The sequence below is a fragment of the Stenella coeruleoalba genome (assembly GCF_951394435.1).
Source record: "Stenella coeruleoalba genome assembly, chromosome: 17".
Lineage (NCBI taxonomy): Eukaryota > Metazoa > Chordata > Mammalia > Artiodactyla > Delphinidae > Stenella > Stenella coeruleoalba.
This window is the reverse complement of record NC_137163.1, coordinates 68,666,770-68,688,410: the sequence shown is the minus strand read 5'-3', so window position 1 is coordinate 68,688,410 and position 21,641 is coordinate 68,666,770. Positions and strand designations below refer to the sequence as shown.

The 21,641-nt window shown below is 37.0% G+C and overlaps 1 protein-coding gene across 5 annotated transcripts in view; it reads right to left on the bottom strand.

Moving 5' to 3' along the window:
• Positions 1-9,919: 9,919 nt before the first annotated feature.
• Positions 9,920-21,641, bottom strand: part of MYBL1 (MYB proto-oncogene like 1) — a 34,540-nt gene continuing 22,818 nt past the window's right edge. For 2 of the 5 annotated variants that reach the window (XM_079901634.1, XM_079901635.1), the window contains exons 10-16: positions 20,909-21,277; positions 18,577-18,719; positions 18,035-18,149; positions 14,652-14,768; positions 14,459-14,563; positions 13,838-14,017; positions 11,132-12,552 (exon numbers count right to left, since the gene is read on the bottom strand). In XM_079901634.1, the coding sequence (XP_079757760.1) occupies positions 12,427-12,552; positions 13,838-14,017; positions 14,459-14,563; positions 14,652-14,768; positions 18,035-18,149; positions 18,577-18,719; positions 20,909-21,277 (1,155 nt within the window). In that variant the 3' untranslated portion in view covers positions 11,132-12,426. Of the gene's footprint in view, positions 12,553-13,837; positions 14,018-14,458; positions 14,564-14,651; positions 14,769-18,034; positions 18,150-18,576; positions 18,720-20,908; positions 21,278-21,641 lie in introns of all 5 variants that reach the window. The other 3 variants (XM_079901638.1, XM_079901637.1, XM_079901636.1) reach the window with 3 other exon arrangements.

Genomic DNA, 21,641 nt, shown 5'->3' with positions numbered 1-21,641 from the left:
AAGCTTTAAATGATACATTAATCAAGATGGACCTAATTGATATTCATAGGACATTCCGTCCAAAAACAACAGAATACATTTTCTTCTCAAGTGCTCATGGAACATTCTTCAGGATAGATCATATCTTGGGTCACAAATCAAGTCCTGGTAAATTTAAGAAAATTGAAATTGTATCAAGTATCTTTTCCGACCACAATGCTATGAGACTAGATATCAATTACAGGAAAAAAGTCTGTAAAAAATACAAACAAATGGAGTCTAAACAATACACTACTTAATTACCAAGAGATGACTGAAGAGATCAAAGAGGAAATCAAACAATACCTAGAAACAAATGATAATGAAAACACGATGACCCAAAACCTATGGGATGCAAAAAAAGCAGTTCTAAGAGGCAAGTTTATAGCAATACAATCCTACCTCAAGAAACAAGAAAAATCTCAAATAAACAACCTAACCTTACACCTAAAGCAATTAGAGAAAGAAGAACAAAAAAAACGCAAAGTTAGTAGAAGGAAAGAAATCATGAAGATCAGACCAGAAATAAATGAAAATGAAATGACAGAAACAATAGCAAAGATCAATAAAACTAAAACCTGGTTCTTTGGGAAGATAAAAAAAATTGATAAACCATTAGCCAGACTCATCAAGAAAAAAAGGGAGAAGACTCAAATCAATAGAATTGGAAATGAAAAAGAGGTAACAACTGACACTGCAGAAATACAAAAGATCATGAGAGATTACTACAAGCAACTATATGCCAATGAAATGGACAACCTGGAAGAAATGGACAAATTCTTAGAAAAGCACAACCTTCCGAGATTGAACCAGGAAGAAATAGAAAATATAAACAGACCATTCACAAGCACTGAAATTGAGACTGTGATTAAAAATATTCCAGCAGACAAAAGCCCAGGACCAGATGGCTTCACAGGCGAATTCTATCAAACATTTAGAGAAGAGCTAACACATATCCTTCTCAAACTCTTCCAAAATATAGCAGAGGTAGGAACACTCCCAAACTCATTCTACGAGGCTGCTATCACCCTGATACCAAAACCAGACAAAGATGTCACAAAGAAAGAAAACTACAGGCCAATATCACTGATGAACATAGATGCAAAAATCCTCAACAAAATACTAGCAAATAGAAACCAGCAGCACATTAAAAGGATTATACACCATGATCAAGTGAGATTTATCCCAGGAATGCAAGGATTCTTCAATGTATGCAAATCAATCAATGTGATAAACCATATTAACAAACTGAAGGAGGAAAACCATATGATCATCTCAATAGATGCAGAAAAAGCTTTCGACAAAATTCAACACGCATTTATGATAAAAACCCTCCAGAAAGTAGGCATAGAAGGAACTTACCTCAACATAATAAAGGCCATATATGACAAACCCACAGCAAACATCGTTCTCAATGGTGAAAAACTGAAACCAGTTCCTCTAAGATCAGGAATAAGACAAGGTTGCCCACTCTCACCACTATTATTCAACACGTTTTGGAAGTTTTAATCACAGCAGTAGGAGAAGAAAAGAAATAAAAGGAATCAATATCGGAAAAGAAGTAAAGCTGTCACTGTTTGCAGATGACATGATACCATACATAGAGAATCCTAAAGATGCTACCAGAAAACTACTAGAGCTAATCAATGAATTTGGTAAAGTTGCAGGATACAAAATTAATGCCCAGAAATCTCTTGCATTCCTATGCACTAATGATGAAAAATCTGAAAGAGAAATTAAGGAAACACTCCCATTTACCACTGCAAAAAAAAGAATAAAATGCCTAGGAATAAACCTACCTAAGGAGACAAAAGACCTGTATGCAGAAAACTATAAGACACTGATGAAAGAAATTAAAGATGATACAAACAGATGGAGAGATATACCATGTTCTTGGATTGGAAGAATCAACATTGTGAAAATGACTATACTACCCATAGCAATCTACAGATTCAAGGCAATCCCTATCAAACTACCAGTGGCATTTTTCACAGAACTAGAACAAAAAATTTCACAATTTGTATGGAAACACAAAAGACCCCGAATAGCCAAAGCAATCTTGAGAAAGAAAAGCAGAGCTGGAGGAATCAGGCTCCATGACTTCAACTATACAACAAAGCTACAGTAATCAAGACAATATGGTACTGGTACAAAAACAGAAATATAGATCAATGGAACAGGATAGAAAACCCAGAGATAAACCCATGCACATATGGTCACCTTATCTTTGACGAAGGAGACAAGAATATACAATGGAGAAAAGACAGCTTCTTCAATAAGTGGTGCTGGGAAAACTGGACAGCTATGTGTAAAAGAATGAAATTAGAACACTCCCTAACACCATACACAAAAATAAACTCAAAATGGATTAAAGACCTAAATGTAAGGCAAGACACTATAAAACTCTTAAGAGGAAAACATAGGCAGAACACTCTATGACATAAATCACAGCAAGATCCTTTGTGACCCACCTCCTAGAGAAATGGAAGTAAAAACAAAAATAAACAAATGGGACCTAATGAAACTTCAAAGCTTTTGCACAGCAAAGGAAAACATAAACAAGACGAAAAGACAAGCCTCAGAATGGGAGAAAATATTTGCAAGTGGAGCACTGACAAAGGATTAATTTCCAAAATTTACAAGCAGGTCAGCCCCCTCAATATTAAAAAAATGAACAACCCAATCCAAAAATGGGCAGAAGACCTAAATAGACATTTCTCCAAAGAAGATATACAGATTGCCAACACACACATGAAAGGATGCTCAACATCACTAATCATTAGAGAAATGCAAATCAAAACTACAATGAGGTATCACCTCACACCTGTCAGAATGGACATCATCAAAAACTCTACCAACAATAAATGCTGGAGAGGGTGTGGAGAAAAGGGAACTCTCTTGCACTGTTGGTTGGAATGTAAATTGATACAGCCACTATGGAGAACAATATGGAGGTTCCTTAAAAAACTAAAAATAGAACTACCATGCGACCCAGCAATCCCACTACTGGGCATATACCCTGAGAAAACCATAATTCATAAAGAGTCATGTACCACAATGTTCACTGCAGCTCTATTTACAATAGCCAGGACATGGAAGCAACCTAGGTGTCCATCGACAGATGAATGGATAAAGAAGATGTGGCACATATATACTATGGAATATTACTCAGCCATAAAAAGAAACGAAATTAAGTTATTTGTAGTGAGGTGGATAGACTTAGAGTCTGTTGTACAGAGTGAAGTAAGTCAGAAAACAAATACTGTATGGTAATACATATATATGGAATCCAAAAAATAAACCAAAAAAGATTCTGAAGAACCTAGGGGCAGGACAGGCATAAAGACACAGATGTAGAGAAAGGACTCGAGGGCATGGACAGGGGGAAGGGTAAGCTGGGACGAAGTGAGAGAGTGGCTTGGACATATATACACTACCAAATGTAAAAGAGATAGCTAGTGGGAAGCAGCCACACTGCACAGGAAGATCAGCTCGGTGCTTTGTGACCACCTGGAGGGGTGGGATAGGGAGCGTGGGAGGGAGACGCAAGAGGGAGGAGATATGGGGATATATGTATATGTATAGCTGATTCACTTTGTTATAAAGCAGAAACTAACACACCATTGTAAAGAAATTATACCCCAATAAAGATGTTAAAAAAAAAAAAGTAAATGAACCAGAAAAAAAAAAAAAAAGAACATGGGTTGAGGATCCAGGCTCCTCTCCTCCTCCCCTAACAAATACTTGGTTAAGTTATAAATGGAGTCAGCGTAGGTGAGTCAAAATAAAACCGGAACACAACATCCTGGAACATTTAGAGAATATATGTTGAGGGCCCAGTGGGAGCTGGAACTCTTCAGAGAGCTACAAGTCCGCAAGAGGAGCTAAGGCATACATAAAAAACTACAACAAAAAAACAAAAGTGGGCTTCCCTGGTGGCGCAGTGGTTGAGAGTCCGCCTGCCGATTCAGGGTACACGGGTTCGTGTCCCGGTCCGGGAGGATCCCGCGTGCCACGGAGCGGCTGGGCCCGTGAGCCATGGCCGCTGAGCCTGCACGTCCAGAGCCTGTGCTCCGCAACGGGAGAGGCCACAACAGTGAGAGGCCCGCATACCACAAAAAAATGCCAGAAGTAATGACAACCAGCAGTGAGGGACAGATAAAGTGCAGTGGGAAGTCAGAAGAGGCAAAGTGAGTTCCAGTGGAGGTTACCCTGCCTAGTCCGTGAATTACCTCTCTTGATAACGTTCTACAGTCCCTTGCCCCTCAGTCTTTTTGTCACATACATTTGGCAGATGGATACGCTGTCTGCTTCCTCTGCTGCTGCATGTGATCAACGGGCCCCTGTGGTGGGCACCAAGGGCAGAGCAGACACACAGCACTGTGTCTCGGTGCAGGGCCCTGCCTGTGGTTGTGCACCCATCCAAGGGGACAAGTGGGGCTGGATGAACACAAAAGCATCATTACGGACCTAGCAGAGGGCCTGACCTCACACCTGCCAACCTGGGACTTCCCTCACGGTCCAGGGGTTAGGACTCGGCGCTTTCACTGCTGGGGCCTGGGTTCGATCCCTGGTTGCGGAACTAAGATCCGGCACTCCATGCAACACAGCCAAAACAAAACAACAAAACAACAACATCAACAAACAAAAAACCACACCTGCCAACCTAAAACAAGTCCTCCATGCTGCTTGGCAGTTCTGCTGTGTTTCCCTGATCAAATCCCTTCTCCATTCTTCTCAAGAATTGTTTCAGAAACCCTTTATTCTCCTCAGATCTCTGACGGTGCCTCTAACACCAACCATTCCTCCATTTTTTTCTCAGCAGAAGTCCCTGCCTCTTACCCCACAAAGAAACTGAAGTCAAAGAATTGCCTCTGCTGAGCTAAGTGCTCGCCCAAGGCAGGCCCCCATCCCGGGGAGCCCACTTCCAATGGTAGACCCAGGGCTAGAAAGACTTGGGCTCCTCACCTGACTTGGAACAACTTGAAGGGCCATCCGAGCCTCAGAAGTCCCCATGGAGCTGGCCAAGGCCTTCTCCTCCCTCTGCCCAGTCCTGCTTCCTTCCTTCTTCAGGCGTTGATTACAAGAGGGCTCCCTAGTTCACTTCTCTCTCGCCTGCTAATCCCCACCAGGGTCTGCTTCCCAGGGCATGCGTGTCCTCCCCGCTCTGTGCCCTCTTCCTCAGGAGCCTTCTCTGCACTGTCCTCCTTCTCCACTCATCTCAACACTTCAGCCCCTCTGGCCTTAAGGATTTTTGCATGTGGAACACTAGCTCCCTCCATGGGACCTTAACCTGCTGTTCCCCAATCTTCTTTACCTAACTACCTCCTGCCTATCCATCTGGCAGATCTCACTTCAAACATAACTTTCTCCTGAGGAAAACGGATCAGTTTCCTTTGTCACAGCCTCTCATAGGATGTATTTCTCTCCTTCCCAGCACTTAGAGTTCTGTCTGTCTCCCCTCCCAGATGGAAGCATGCTCCTGGGCTGCTTGCTTTTGCTATTGCATCCTTTGCGTTTTGCACAGCTCCAGGCAGTGTGCTAAATTCTGGACACATTCCCTTGGAGCTTACAATCCACTGAGAGAGACAGTCAGTCATACGGAGGTTGAAGAATGTAGCAGATGTCCCCAGCCCCTCGGTCAGTAAGGAGAAGAACTGGGATTAAATTAATGAACTCCAAAAGACTTAGGCCGAAAGGAGGGGAAGAGGGAAGGGAGAGTGGGAAGAATTATTACAATGACTATAACTTCTGAAGTTGTTCTGCTGTGGCCTGAAATAGGCAGTGTTTCTTCTGAATTACAGAACATTTTCTCTGTAAATTCCTAGTGATTTAGAACTGCACTGCCCAGTGCGGTAGCCACTGACCACATGTGGCTATTGAGCCCTTGAAACGTGGCTGGTCTTAGTTGAGATGTGTATAAAATGCACATTGGATTTCAAAGATTTGGCATGGGGAAAAAAAGAATGTAAAATATCTCACTAAAAATGTATATTAATCACGTGTTAAAATGATAATATTTTGGATATACTGGGTTAAATAAATTATTGAACTTTTAAAAATGTAGATGCCCTCTTATCTGACATTATTTGCACTCATTGTTAATTGAGCAAAAGTGTTCAATAACCTGGAGAAGACCTGTTAGCTTACTAACCGTCAATCAGATGAGTAAGTTAAGTGAATGTTGGTTAAGAGGACGTCAATACTAGGTAATTCCCTGGCGGTTCAGTGGTTAGGACTCAGTGCTTTCACTGCTGAGGACCTGGGTTCAGTCCCTGGTTGGGGAGCTACGATCCCACAAGTCTCGCTGCCAGAAAAAAAAAAAAAAAAAAAAAAAACACCGAGCGAGAGAGAGAACATCAACACTAAATAAACAAGGTAATAACACATTGTGCTATAAAGCAATGTAGCTGACAAAGTACAAAGTAACTAGTGGACCACATTAGAGAGACGTATAATTGGAGAATATGGAAATTTCAGTGGGGCAGGAGTGAAAGCTTGAACTTTAAGGTGGCGGCAAGGTTCAGAGATGTAACTGGACTGTTATGGAGGACTCTGACAAAAGTTCATTCGGTGGAGTGTAGGAAGCTCTTACAGGTCAACTTTTGGTATATTTGGTATATTCAGCCCAAGGAAATAGTCACTTATTCCATGCAGCACTTTAACATAAATTTACCAGAAGAAATGGGCCCAACATATACTAGAGAATAATGGTGAGACATCCATAACAGTGCTAGCATTGTAGACTCTTACATGTAAGCATATGAACGGAATAGTGCAAGGCATAATTCGTTTGTATTTTCCTCTACTATCCAACCTAGGCTTAATTTTTAAAAACGTGTCATTGAAGTGTAATGTACATAAACACAGAAAAGTGCACATGTAATAGTAAAGCTTGAATTTGTATAAACATAAAACCATCCATAAAATCAGCACCCAGGGAATTCCCTGGCAGTCCAGTGGTTAGGGCTCTGTACTTTCACTGCCGGGGCCCGGGTTCAACCTCTCGTTGGGGAACTAAGGTCCCACAAGCTGTGTGGTGCGCCCCCCCCCCAAATCAGCACCCAAAGCAAGAAATAGAGCACTGCAGCACTCCAGACACCCCCCTCAAGGTTCCCTTCAACAATCCTCCCACCCAGGGTACCACTACCTGACTTCTAATAGTATACATTAGTTTTGCCTGTTTGTATACTTTTAGAGAAATAGAATCATATATGTATTCTTTCGTGCCCTATGCTTAATTTTTAAAGAATCAATCCAAATCTCAGATGACTGAATGAATCCAGGCTCAGCATTTTACTGAGTTTGGACAAGCCTCTTAACCTAAGCCTGTTTCCATATCCATAGAAGTGGATTATAAAATGTTTATCTAATAGAGTTGTTGGGAGGATTAAATGAGATCATATATGTGACTGGCACATGGTTGCAGCTGTTACTTGTACTCAGACTTCCAGTCTGTGAACTTCCTGGGAGGTGGAAGACCCCTGGGCACAATTCTCCATAGTGTAAGGGAGGAAATCCACACTATCTGGGCGGAACTTCGCTACTTGATCTCACTTTTGGCCAAAGGAGGAGAGATGCCATTTCTGTTACATATTTATGCATCTCTTCTAGAATATCAGCTTCCTCAAGGGAAGCTATCCTGTTTACCACAGCATGCCCAGTACCTAGTGCCAGGTACTGTAAACACACAGTTAAGTATTGGTTGCTAGTTGAACAAATAAATAAGTGCTAACTGTACTGGGGCTTAGGAAATTATGTCAGAAACTGATCCAGTCTTTTGAGCTATGGTTGGCAAAATTACAGTAGTAAAACCAGAGTAAAGTCAATCTCCCTCCTTCTTTCCCTGTGCTGGCAAGAAAAATCCACTCAAATCTAGCACATTCTGTACTTGGAACTTGAATAAGTATACCGGATCTGAGACCTTCAAAAATAAGGGCAGGATAGTACACTGCTTTTAATATGGAGTTTGCTCAAACTCAACAGCTTTTAATGTACTGATGCCAAGATGCTAAAAAGTTTTTGAAAACACTCTCTTCCCAACATGTCAGCCATGAATAATTTTTTTCCTGGTGTACTTTATCTTGATTTTCCACCAATATTTTTAAACATCTTCTTGACATTATCCATTTATTAAGACAAACAAACAAACAAAAACGGCCAGGGAAGGGGAAAGTGTAATGTTCTGATGGAATTGCCCTTGGTTCCTTTTACCCTCCACTACTTAATTAAAAATAACTTTTCACTTCTCACAGAGTCACAGAGTGAGAAGTACCTCTTCAAAACCTCCCATCTGTTTTAAATTACAATTAAAAGTCTGATTGGCTGGCAAGCCTACCACTCTATAACTGGATAAATCAGGCAGGAAATCACATGGTTATAAAATGAACTAAAAGATTTTAACAAAATAATAGCTTACTGACTATAAAGCAACACTGGTTTTATGCAGATAACTGAGAGACCAAAGCTATTCACAACTGTTGTGTAAAATAAGTATAGTTAATATTCCCTAAGCATCATGACTCCTTTTATAACATTCTTTCAATTTAACACTTACTGAGATTTTCTAAGCACCACGCTAGACACAGGAGCTGTAAATAGCAATCCCTACTCTTCAAAACATGAAGTCTAGTGGGAAAGTTTTATGGAGACACCAGGATAATCAGGAAATGATTCACAGACCTGTGCCTTGAAGGCTGAGTAGGATTCTAACAGGTAGGGAGACAAAGACAAGCAGCCATGAGGAGAGGCACGGAGATAGAAGCATGCACATATATGTTCCGGAAAGATCCAAGTCGCCAGGTCCAGATTAGGAAGTGAAGAAGTCTTGTTATTTAGGCAACAGACAATTATGGAAGATCTTTGAATAGGAGAGATGTGATCAAATCTGTGTGTTTTTTATAAGTTTCTTTACACTCACATATAAGCAGTTGTATTTCCTCTCAGCAGTTATATTTCACACTGTAAATTAATAAATTAGCATTCTGGTTTCATGTGTCAGTCTCACACACTTGATATAGGCATTCTAGTGAGAGGTAAACTCATTTTTGGTGCATTAATCCATCAGATCTCTAAGGCTAAAAGTAAAATCTAGATGGTGACAAATTCACCGAGGTGATATAATACTGCACAAACCTGACTGGGTGACCAGTTGGCTTTGCCCAGGTGACACCCTGATGTCACAGAACAATTTCTTCATATTTCTGTAGAATGGAGATCAGAGTGATTAGTGCAATCATCTAAATAAAAGATGAAGGAATGGAATTAGAGCTGTGCCTTTATGTGGGCTGAGATTTTACAACAGATTTCAATGTGCAGGGTGAGGGAGAAGCACGAGATTTCACAGTGGATGATCAAAGGGAAAATAACACCACTAAGAGATAGAACAAAGAAGGGGCAGGTCCAAGTTGGGAAAAAGAGAACATACTACATTTAAGGTACCAACAGAAGAGTCATATGGAGAGTCATATCTAAAGGCAGTTGAGGGCTTCCCTGGTGGCACAGTGGTTGAGAGTCCGCCTGCCGATGCAGGGGACGCGGGTTCGTGCCCCGGTCCGGGAAGATCCCACATGCCACGGAGCGGCTGGGCCCGTAAGCCATGGCCGTAGAGGCTGCGCGTCCGGAGCCTGTGGTCTGCAACGGGAGAGGCCACAACAGTGAGAGGCCCACGTACCGCAAAAAAAAAAAAAAGGCAGTTGAAAATATGGCTCTAAATGAGGCTCAAGTATTTCCATTTCTTGAGTAAAGATGTCAAGCTGTGTTAACAGATAAAATCACCTGCAAAGGGAGCTCTAAAGGAGAAAAATGGTCTTAAGAACAGAATGTTGGGTCAAGTCCTTAAAGGTTCGATCAATACCATAAAATACAAAACCAAAGTGAAATGAGCAATGCCATGTCAGCTTGTACACAGATGTTTTATTTTGGATGTTAACAGTCAACATTGTATGCAAGATTCTCTTACAATGGGAAGTTTTCCCATACATCAAAAAACTCAATTTAGTCAGGGTAATTGCTGTATTAATGCGAAAACCTTATAACAAAATGTGGTATTATATATGTGTAGTCAGTTTCCATGCAAGTATGGCTGCTACATGTATGTCTGGCATTTTTATAACATACTGAAAGAAATTCAAAGGAACATAACAGTATAAAAGGTGACTTAAGATGCCTGACATGTTTAAGATTAAGAAATCTTCTTGCAAAAAGCAACAAAGCAGTTAACTAGAGGATTCAACCAATACCAACCCAAATATGTACTCTGTCCAAAAAGCCCAAGCTGATTTTCAATACATTACATGTGGGATAATTTAATGCTCAAGAAAAATTATGCTTTAAAAAAATATAGCTCTTCCAAGATATTATACTTTGGTAATTGGAGACTATGTTCATCCAAACCAGCTAAGGGCTACATAAAAAAAAAAAAAAAAGAAAAAGGAACCATTATATGTTATTCAAGATAACTGAAATTGAAATGATCCAGTATGATTTTGCTACAATCACTGGTTTTACAAAGTGAAGTTTCTGTGAGAAGTTCACTAATTAGGAAGCAATCAACATACTTAACAAACATGCTACGAAGATTCAAATTGGTTCATCTGTTTGTATCAACAAGGCATAATCTTAGTACCACACATTTTCTTCACTTCTCACTACATATAATATGCAAAAATGAGCAAGTAGATTTAAATAGCTTAAAACCCTTTTAGGTCTACTGTTCAAAAGCTAGGCATTAAAATAGTATTTCCATTTCTATCAACATAAAAACATCAGAGAATCTTAAGCTGTTTTTGTTTTAAGGCATAGCATTTTAATATTTGCAAGAATTTGCCTGGTAATGGTTGATTCCATTAAGTTAACTTGAGAACTTGCCATCATTTGCTTTTTATCTTTTCACACAGTGCAAGTGGTGGTTGCTCTTTCCTTCTCTCATAGCAGCAAGCCGATTCTGCTATCTTCTATAGCAGCATACTTCAGGAGTGGAGAGGGAGAGAGTGTGTCAATTACAAATAATTAAAACTACAGTGTACAATTCTATTTACCTGTCAGTGTTTAAGTTGACAGCACACCATTATATGTCTCAAAAAAAATTACATAAAATCTCTACACAAAAGCAAATAAAGACATTCTTTCAAGAAGAAATAAAATAAGTGCAAACACCTAAAACAGGCAACTGAAGCAACTGTTGTAACCTGTAGAGAAACACAAAACATTTATAAAAGGACATATATTTTTATAAATAAAAGATAATGTTCTCTACTTCTGAAACATTGAGTAAATATAATAAACGTCTAAGTGCAGACTGTTTTTAGGGACCAAGTACCATATTATTTTTTAAACAAAATGCAAAAATTTCAAACACATATACAAATCACCAGATTAAATTATATGACCCCCCCATATAATTTAAAAAGAAAATATTAAATTATTATTTAGTACATTTTTAGAACTACTTTATATAACCAACATGATTTAAAGGACATAGTGCAATATTTAGGTAGATGTGACATACAGTATAGATATTGTATTCTTTGCAGCTATAACTTACTATTGTTTCATACTTAAAACTCAAAACTGTTCTTTACTATGTTAGCTTGTAATAACAGGAAACAACATTGGCTTCTAGACACCCTGTATAGGTATAAATATCTACATTTAAGCTTTAAAAATGAAAATAAATTATAAAAACAGACTTCTTTCCAATTTACAAAGTTTTCCTGCTCCTACACACTGTACAATACATTCAACAAAACTCTCAGCTCTTCTGAGATTTATGAAGAAAATACTGACTCTTTACTAATAAGGAAAAAACCTTTTTGCAATGCCTTTTGTTTTTAGTACTATGCTCAAATAAATACATTTAACACTGTAGTTAATTTTACTGTTTTTTGAAAAATACCAAAAATTAGTAGTGCGACTTTCTTTCTTTTAAATTCCTTTCCACTGTGTTTCTTTGTAAATGGTAGCCTAAGTAAATCAGCAGATAGGCAAAAGTACTTCATAAAACCATGAGTGCTTTCTATACAGAGACTAGTTTCAGAAATCATACATACTCATAAAACCTATCTATAACAAAACCGCAGCATCAGGAGAGTAGCAACATATATCTTTTGAAGAAAATATGTGAGAATTTACTTTTAGAATACCCAGGAATATTCTAATATGATTTCCCCATCTTGTTCTTTAAAAACAATTTTTTAAAATCTTACGTCTTAAAAAATAAACTGTGAAATTGCCTACCCCTTACTTAAGTGCCTAGCTTTCTGCTTGCCCAATATGAAAAAGGATGCAAACCGTTTTAGGGCTGTATTAAAACTTTAAAAACAGTTAATCAACAAATAAATTCATTGCAGCCTAATTTGGTATAGAATCTAATAAGGAAGTGGGGTATTTCATCCGTTTTAATAACAATCACAGTATGAGAGCTCTTGAGGTACTGCCTGTAGCTGTATAAGTGCTCAAATATCTTCTTGCTTGTTCCGTCATGATAAGTTGGTCTTCCGTCTTCCCATAAACCACTGTTTCCCATTCACAAGACTAGGAAGGCAATATTAATAGTGATGTGAAAATTACTAAGATAACTATCCATTCTACTTCACAATTAGACTTTAAAAAAATCAATTAATTGATTGGATATTTAATAATTATTGTAAAAAATGTTTTTGATAACAGCATTGTGATTCTTTTTAAATAATGATGTTTCAAAAATACATACTAAAATATTTATGATCAAGTTTTTTAAGTCAATTTTTTAGCTATCTATAGGACTGTGGAGGCAGTTTAAAATTTCTGTTCCCACAACTGCCCCCAAATCAAATCAGTCTAAACATGGAAAGAAATGTCAGTCTTTACTGCTTCAAAGTTTTGCAAAAGATTTAAAGAGAGAATGCAATGTCAAAAATGAACCAAGAATGCTTTATGTCTTGCAAATTAGGAAATATATCATAACACAAAGTCAAGTTTACGTTTGTTTCATTTGTTTTCTTCCCTTATTATAGAGTAAAGGTTACTACTCTATAGGTATGACCTGCTATGTAATAAAATTTCCTGAAAAGTTCTGTGTTAAACACTGGTAAATGGGGATTCAGAGAATGTGTTACATGGCTCTATGAAGAGCAGTGGCTCAAGAAAGAGAGGAGGTGGCCACATCTGATTGCCAAAGATGTTTTCAAGGAATGCTTGAATGTCAGGAAGGATAGCTCTGCAGTCACTGCAGTGTAAAGAAGAAAACTTCCTTCTCAATGACCTCTCAAATTCTCTTGGTTGAATTCTTAAGATAACAAAGTAAAAATTTCTCCAGCCTTCATTTACAGTTACGTAATGGCTGCATAGCATCAGAAAAAAAGATTCTGTTTTACAACTTTGAGCCAGAAAGTTCACTGGAAACCATTATATCGATACCAACAAAATCAAGTTTGAAACTGCTTCCAACCACTTACCCTTTAAAAGTAGCAATTAGGGCTACAATTATTTATTACAGAAGAGGTGCCAGAAGTAGATTTAGATATTTTTAGTTTAAAAACGAAACAGTGCTTAAGAAATCACCAGAAGAGTGATTCCAATTGTCTTTACTATGTTAGCTTGTAATAACAGGAAACAACATTGGCTACCATTCCAATTGTTTAGTTTATATGTGCCCTGATGAGCGAGTCTCTCAAAAACCCAAATCTAGTTTGAGTGACAAAACAATGGTGAATGTCTAGTTACTATTATAGTCAATTTTGAATTTAAAAGAAAAGGTATAATTTCTGATCAGTAGGTCCAAAGTAATAATTGAATGAACAACAACAAAAATCACTGAAAGAAATTTATAAATTCATACCTGAAGATTCTTTTCCAATGTGACAACTTTGGAAGTGTTAGGGTTTGGTTTCTTTTTATTAAGTGTATATGTTTTGTTGGTTGAATTTATATCTTGTTTTTCAGGAGTCAAGTTGCACCTATTGTCATGTATTTCCAATAATGGTATCATTAATAAAGATGTTGTAAATATATTTTCTGACTAAGAGAAAAAAGAAAGAGGAAAATAAAATAACTAATTCAAAAGTGGAGACAAATAGAGGGACTACTGAGTAAGTGGTAGTGGAAGCCCTGTTCATTTCCCTCCAAGAAAGCTTCTGGTTCCGATGAAATTTCTAGTAATGCAGTAAAATTAAATATTTAAGAAATGAACCAAAGATATTGAAATTTAAAGCTTTGAGAACTACCATTTTTTGACATCATACATAAGGGAGCTAACTCCCCTCAAGACCAAACAAATATAAAAAGCAAGGAAGTAAATAAGATATTCTCTACAGTTAATTGTTTCTCTCTGAATTAGGCAGAATACTACTAAAGGAAACCGTCTAAGAAGCTCTAATGAATTAGCCACACAATGAGTAAAACACAAGAACCACTAGGACATAAAGCAACCATCTTAATATAAGAAAAATTTTTTACAAACCTGCATGCCTGAAAGATCTTCAGTTACTAGTTGAGTGGCTGGTTCTTCTTTTTCCCAATTATCTAAGACTAGTGATTTTCTGACCTTCTTTACAGAAGCAGTATGCTAGAATGGATAATTTACAACAGGAACATTATGGTCAAGTCACTTGAACATGGTAAGACTTTTATTAACAACAATACTAAAAGATCACCTCTTGTTTGCAGCTTTTGTAAGCTGGTTCATCTTCCTCTTTGAGGAATATGTCTGTTCCAGTTTCTTCTTTTAAAACTTCCCGAATATCTTCTTCCAAGAAGGCAAGTGGCTGTGACTAAATTATTTTTAAAAGGGTTTTTAAAAAGCCTTTTATAGCAATTCCTTTTTCTCCCCATATATAGAAACCCATCTTTTATACTTTTTCATTATTGGCATAACTTTCTCCCAGTCCCTATAGATACATACACAGATGAAAAAGATGTGATCACTGCTCTCAAATAGCTATGGCAAAAATAATACTGCAAAATATTATTGGCAAAAATAATACTGCACATTGCAAGCACTGAATGAAGTGTGCCACTTTCTTCACGCTAGGGCACTAAACAAAAGTCTTCCTTTTGGGGAACCTATTACAGCTCCTGCTTCAATCAGGATCCTCAAAATTAAACAGAAAAGCGATTATTTCCCCAAGTATTTTTATATAAAAATAGGAAACATAGAACGAATTGGGACTACAGTAGCTCTCCTTCTTCTATTTTTATTGTACTTATTGCATAGTGTCTAATTACTAGTTTACATGTTTCTCTTACTACTAAATATGTGAGCTATTTGAGAGCAGTGATCACATCTTTTTCATCTGTGTATACATCTCTGCACACCTAGCCTTAAGCTTAGAGCTGAGACACAGTGTTCAAGAAGTGTGTGCATGTGCATGTGTGTCTGTGTGTGTCTATGTGTGTACTGGAGTGTGGGAAGGCAGGATACCAAAAAAACATGAATATGGGCTGAATGATGAAATAGTCTCAAAAGATAATTCATCTAACTGTTTAAAAAAAAAAAAAAGGTAATCAAAGCACCACTAAACAAAAGAACAAACTGGCAGCATGTAATGACCAGCAGCTTATGTTCCCAGTCAACAAAGTTAGGGAGAGTAGCATTCATATATAAATGAGATTTCACAGCACTTACAAAGACTTTAAAAATGGAAACAGAATTTTTTTAAAGTGCTCTCATCTACAGCCTGAGACATGCAGGAATTATGTCAGTATTTCTGTGTGTTGCTCCAAGAGGTCTTGTTTTAAGCATTACATTTCACAAAGAATATAGATAAGGTGCTCTTAAAAAGAAACCTGGAATCTATTTTTCCCCTGTAAGAATACAAGTGTCCTAAGATGTGGTGCACATGTACAAGGGAATAATACTCAAGCCATAAAAAGGAAGGAAATAATACCATTTGCAGCAACATGGATGGACTTAGAGATTATCATACTAAGTAAAGTAAGTCAGACAAAGACAAATACCACATGATATCACTTACATGTGGAATCTAAAATAGACACAAATGAACTTATCTATGAATCAGAAGCAGACTCACAGACATAGAAAACAGATTTGTGGTTGCCAAGGGGGAAGAGGGGTGGGGGAGGGAAGGATTAGGAGTTTGGGGCTAGGAGATACAAACTATCATATATAGAATGGATAAATAACAAGGTCCTACGGTATAGCATAGGGAACTGTATTCAATATCCTGTGATAAACCATAATGGAAAAAAATATGAAAAAGAAAGTATATATATGTGTGTGTGTGTGTGTGTGTGTGTGTGTGTGTGTGTGTGTGTAACTGAATCACTTAGCTGTATAGCAGAAATTAACATAACACTGTAAATCAACTATACTTCAGTTTAAAAATAAAAAAAGAAAGAATACAAGTGTCCTAGAAAGCCAACCTCTAAGAAGTGCCTTTGACCCACTGTAAGATACACAAGAAAGCTCAGTGGTTAGCACATAGTAGGTGCTCAGTAAACAACTGGAGGAGGAGGAGCGGAAGGAATGAAAAGTCAGCTCGCTACAAATGAGCCTACAGATAATTTAGAAATTTTAATTACAAAATCAATACTTTCTTTTTATCTTAAATTGCTGATGAAAATGACCTGTTTTGGCAATGGATAAATTCTTCCGAAACATGAACAAACTGACAGGGACTTAGATATCTGAAACCTAATTTCTTATGCACTATTATTAAAATGATAATTTTTACTCAATGTATATGTTGACCAAATGACCCTGAGGCACTGTCAGAATTTTTCAACTGTCTTCAAATTATTGCTTATTTGTCGAATTCCCAATTAGGCTACACACCCTTCTGAAGGCAGGAAGCATACCTGACATGTTTAACATTACATCCCCAAAAGCCTAGCTCAGCGCCTGGCACATAATAGGCACTCAATCAATATTTATCAAATTAATGATGAATTTTTTAAACGAATAACAAAATGCTGAAACATTAAATCAATTAGGTAATTCCATACAATGGACTAATATAAAAACATTAAAAATTATGGGATAAATATATACAATTTGTTAAATTTTAAAAGGTTACAAAAGAGTACACAGTGTGATCCCACTTTTATTATGTATATATTCATAAAAACTAAAAAGTTTACAGAACTCTAAAGAGAATATAATTGTTCATAGCAGCATATGGAACTAAGTGACAAAAATACTTGATCAATCCTACTATGTACCCTCTAAAACAGTATTTCAAAAAAAAGGAAAAGACTAGGAGATTTGAGTGTGAGACATGCTCTTTGGTAGAAAATTGATTAAATCAAGTAAACTAGAATTTATTAATTGATTTACTCAAAATGTGACTAAGAAGATAACTAAAGTACCCTAGAAGTGACCAATATTTTAAAAATCATATTTTATTTCTAATGTACGTAATTTGTCAGAAATCTTTATCTGCCTAGAATCAGAGTGCCCATGGTTCACCTAAGGTACTTCAAAATTATCTGTGTGCTAACACAGGTAACAATTCCCACCTCCGTTCATGTACTACTGTTACCACTATTATTAAAATAATAATAGCAGCAACTAAGCACATACTACTTGAAACTTAGTACCAGCCTCTTTATTTCTATTATCTATCTTCACAAATAACCTGCTGGGGTGTTTTATGATATCCACTGAATAGAAGAGGAAACTGAGCCTTAAAGAGGTATCATGATCAATCAGTTTCATAAATATTATTAGGAAAGTACTTATGTATATCAAAATATTAAAATTATTTTATTCTACTGTAGGTAACTGCTACTGAAACTACTAAAAGGTGGGTTTTAGTATTAAGCAATGAGTTCTACTGAAACTTCACTTGCCTTCTCTAGACGATACAAAGAAAGTCTGAATTCAAAAGAAGCCAAGCAAAGGTTTACTTACAAGGAAAAAGATTAACACAAATTCAAACTTATAAATCGAGATAACATTTTTTTAATCCAGTTCATTGAACATCTTTTTTAAAATGTTAAAAATCAAGGATAAAAATCAAAATTTGTGTCTTATTAAAATTAGGAAAATTCTTAAAAATAAAAGGAGTATACATACCACAGTTTTAAGAGGGCCATATTTTTTCTCCTGAGCAGCAAGCGCATTCTTAAAAGGAGTGGGAGTTCTTGGTGTGGTACCCAATATAGATCTTCTAATAGTAGGTGTTCTAAACCTATCCAATCATTTAGATATTTGTATTACAGTCAAAATTTGATTTCATATGAGTTAAGGAAGGCAAAGCCACAATAAAAGCACACACTATATTTTCTTGTATATACACATGCTTTATTTAAACATTCCAAGACTTTTAAAGCGTGCCTGCCTAAACTATTCTTATTCCAATCAATCATCTTAAAATAGAAAAAAGACTAATGCAGAAATAAGTACTAAAAATGTTGTTTGCTCAAGATCAAAGTTTTATACTACATTTAGCTGGTTTTCAGTCTCCTAGGGATAAAACATAAGGTGATGATTTTTTTTAAATTCTAAATCCCATATGGACAGGGATGATGATATATGTATAAATGGACAAAAAGCTAATCTGCTCTTGAAATTGTGCTTCCCATTTTCTCTAACATAATTATTTAATATGTACTTACCCTACATTTTCCTTTTGATCTTTGGGGGTTGTTTCCTTATGAAGAGGAGTTGTAATGAGAACTTTCTGCCCACAAATAGGGGTTGATGTGAATGAAGGATTTTCTATATTAATTTGTTCATTTCCAGGACACGTGTTGAAAAACTAAAAAAGGAAGAGAGTTCAAAGACAATTTCTAAAATGTCAAAATCCTACACAAATATCAAACTGATAAGATTTTCAAATTATTTCTCCATTCCTTTTAGGAAAGGATTATCAATAATACATTTACATTCTACTCCATAAAAATTAAGCTCCAAGAGGGCAGGCATTTTTGTTTTGTTCATCACTGCCTCCGCAGAACAGTGCTTAAGATGTAACAGGTATTCAAAAAATAGCCGCTTAACAAATATTCAAAAGTAACAAAACACAATAAAAAAATTTCCAAACAGTGCATCTTATCAAATAGGAATCTATAGAAACCATAAATAGCTGCTGTGTTAAATGTAAGCTTTGTACAACAGTGTAACTGAAAAAAATGTTTTATGATTTTATTAATAAATGATCTTAAGTGTTCCTTTCTATAAGAATATTTAGAACTCAGAATATAATAACAGTGCTTTGCTAAGAAGAAGTACAGCTGTCTGGCAAATTTGCCTATTTAGAACACAGCTCAGAACCTCTGAGCAGCCAAAATCAGTATCATAGAGCCTGTTTTCCAAATGACACAATTTACTCATTGGATCTTAACTTACATACAATTGTGAAATACTACTTTATTTCTGTAGCCAACAGAGTAGAAGCAATGGCAAGAAAAAGTGGAAATTGCCAGGGACTTTCCTGGTGGTCCAGTGGTAAAGAATCTGCCTTCCAATGCAGGGGACACGGGTTCGATCCCTGGTCAGGGAACTAGGTTCCCACATGCCGCGGGCACCAAAACTACCGAGCTCACGTGCCTCAGCTAGAGAGCCCGCATGCCGCAAATTACAGAGCCCAAGCGCTCTGGAGCCTGCGCATCACAACTAGAGAGAGAAAACCTGCACGCCACAACTAGAGAGAAGCCCGCACTCTGCAAGGAAAGAAGATCCCGCATGTCTCAGTGAAGATCCCACATGCTGCAACTAAGACCTGATGCAGCCAAAAAATAATAATAATAATAAAAAATAAATTAAAAAAATGGAAATCGCTTTAAGGTTGCTTATAACTGGAATGAATTCTATAATAGCTCTATCACTTCTGATGCCCATAAATCATAGGATAAAATCCAAGTTCTTTGCCATGGGATATACAATCTTTATAATCATGCCTCACCTTCTCAGCCATTTTCCACCTTACAATTTACTGTTCAATGAAAATTGCAGGTACACAAAACTCCAAAAATAGAAAATGGCTAGTCTGCTCAAGCCTGGTTCACCTTCCTCAGGATACTCTGTAACTCTTGGGGTGGGGGGTGGACACACTACCTGCATTGTAGCCTATGTAAATAGCATCCCCTGAAGCAGAGGGGGTGCCATTTTCAGAGAAAACAGTGGCTGTATACTTACTACCAGATCCTCATCTTCCCAGCATCAAAAACATACCTCCAATAATATCCCAACATCCTCCAAGTTTATTTGGCCATTAAACTTCCTTCTTCTCCTATTGGACTTTTTAACCTCTGTCAAGACACTTTAAGCAAACACCAGCTTCATCTCTTTCTTAATAACTGACCTTGGACAAATTGCCTAACTTCTGAATTTCATTTACCTACCTCTAAGGTTTTCTTAAAGAGCATTAACTAAGATACTATAAGAAAAATGTTTAGTACACAGCCTGGAACATGGTGTTCATTAAGAAAGATAGTATTATAAAATAAAAGGTACAGTTTGCCTTGATATAAATATCTGCTCCCCAGGGATATAACTACAGGAGAAAGCAGATAGTTCCTGACATCCCTAAACAACCTACTGACACATGAAATTCTTATAGGGAGCAGTTGTCTATGAATATATACCTGATATCTCTTGAACAGTCAGTCAGGAAACTGGCTCCCAGTCTCAGCTCTGCCATTAGATAACTTTGGGCAAATCATTTTATCTTTCTGGGCCTATTTCCTGATGAGTTCTATAAAGATGTAGAACTACATATCTAAAACATCCCTTTCCGCTCTAAAAATTGTAAGATAAAATGCAACTACTACACTTTGTGAGATACTTTTCTGATTTACCATAGCTCAGCACTCTCCTGTATACATTTAAATACATTATCCATTTTTATGTGTTATCAAAGCAAGGAACTGTTAGTATGGATGTTAAAGATCTAATTTAATCCAACTCATCAGCATTTGGAAACATAAATAAAAATGACACTACTACCTGTGAAGGAGAAAATGGTAGTGTTTTCACCGGTGTGTGTTTTAGTGCCGTATTACCACCATCATTGAATGAGCCATCACCAGGGTTGCTGCCTGGGGACTGACCCACTCGCATTCTTCTCTTCTTTCTGAGGATGGTTGGTGGAGTGCTAAACTTAGCCACACTTGGGGATGTTAAAGGAACAGCCTCACTGTCTGCACTGTTACAACTGTTTTTTTTCCCTTCAAGTACAAGACTGACGTTAAATTGACATTCCATGGCTCCTTCGTTGTGCTGAATTCGCATTAGTTTTACTGGTGTGGACTTGACAGGAGAAGCAGCAGCATCAGAAAGATCAAAGCTAGTAACATCACTCCATGCTACAGGATCCTGCAATAAATTAAATTCTTAACTAAAGTTATTAATATTATAACCTGGTTAAATCTAGTCTTGAACATAGGATGATGATTTCCAGAGTTAATTAACTACTCATTTTATCAGTAGAAATAGGCTTTCCTTGGTTCATCTTTTTTTTAAGCAAGCCCATACGAGAGGAACAGATTATGCTTTTACGACAACTCCAGTTGGAACATTCCAAAGTAATATTTCACCTAATTCTAAGTAGCTGAAGCTTACTGTCAAAGTACTTTAAATGAAAATAACAAATTATTTTAAGTTATTTTTATAAGAGAGTACAGTTCGTCATAAAACTTCACATTCTATTCCACATCAGAAAACTTTACACTCTATTCCA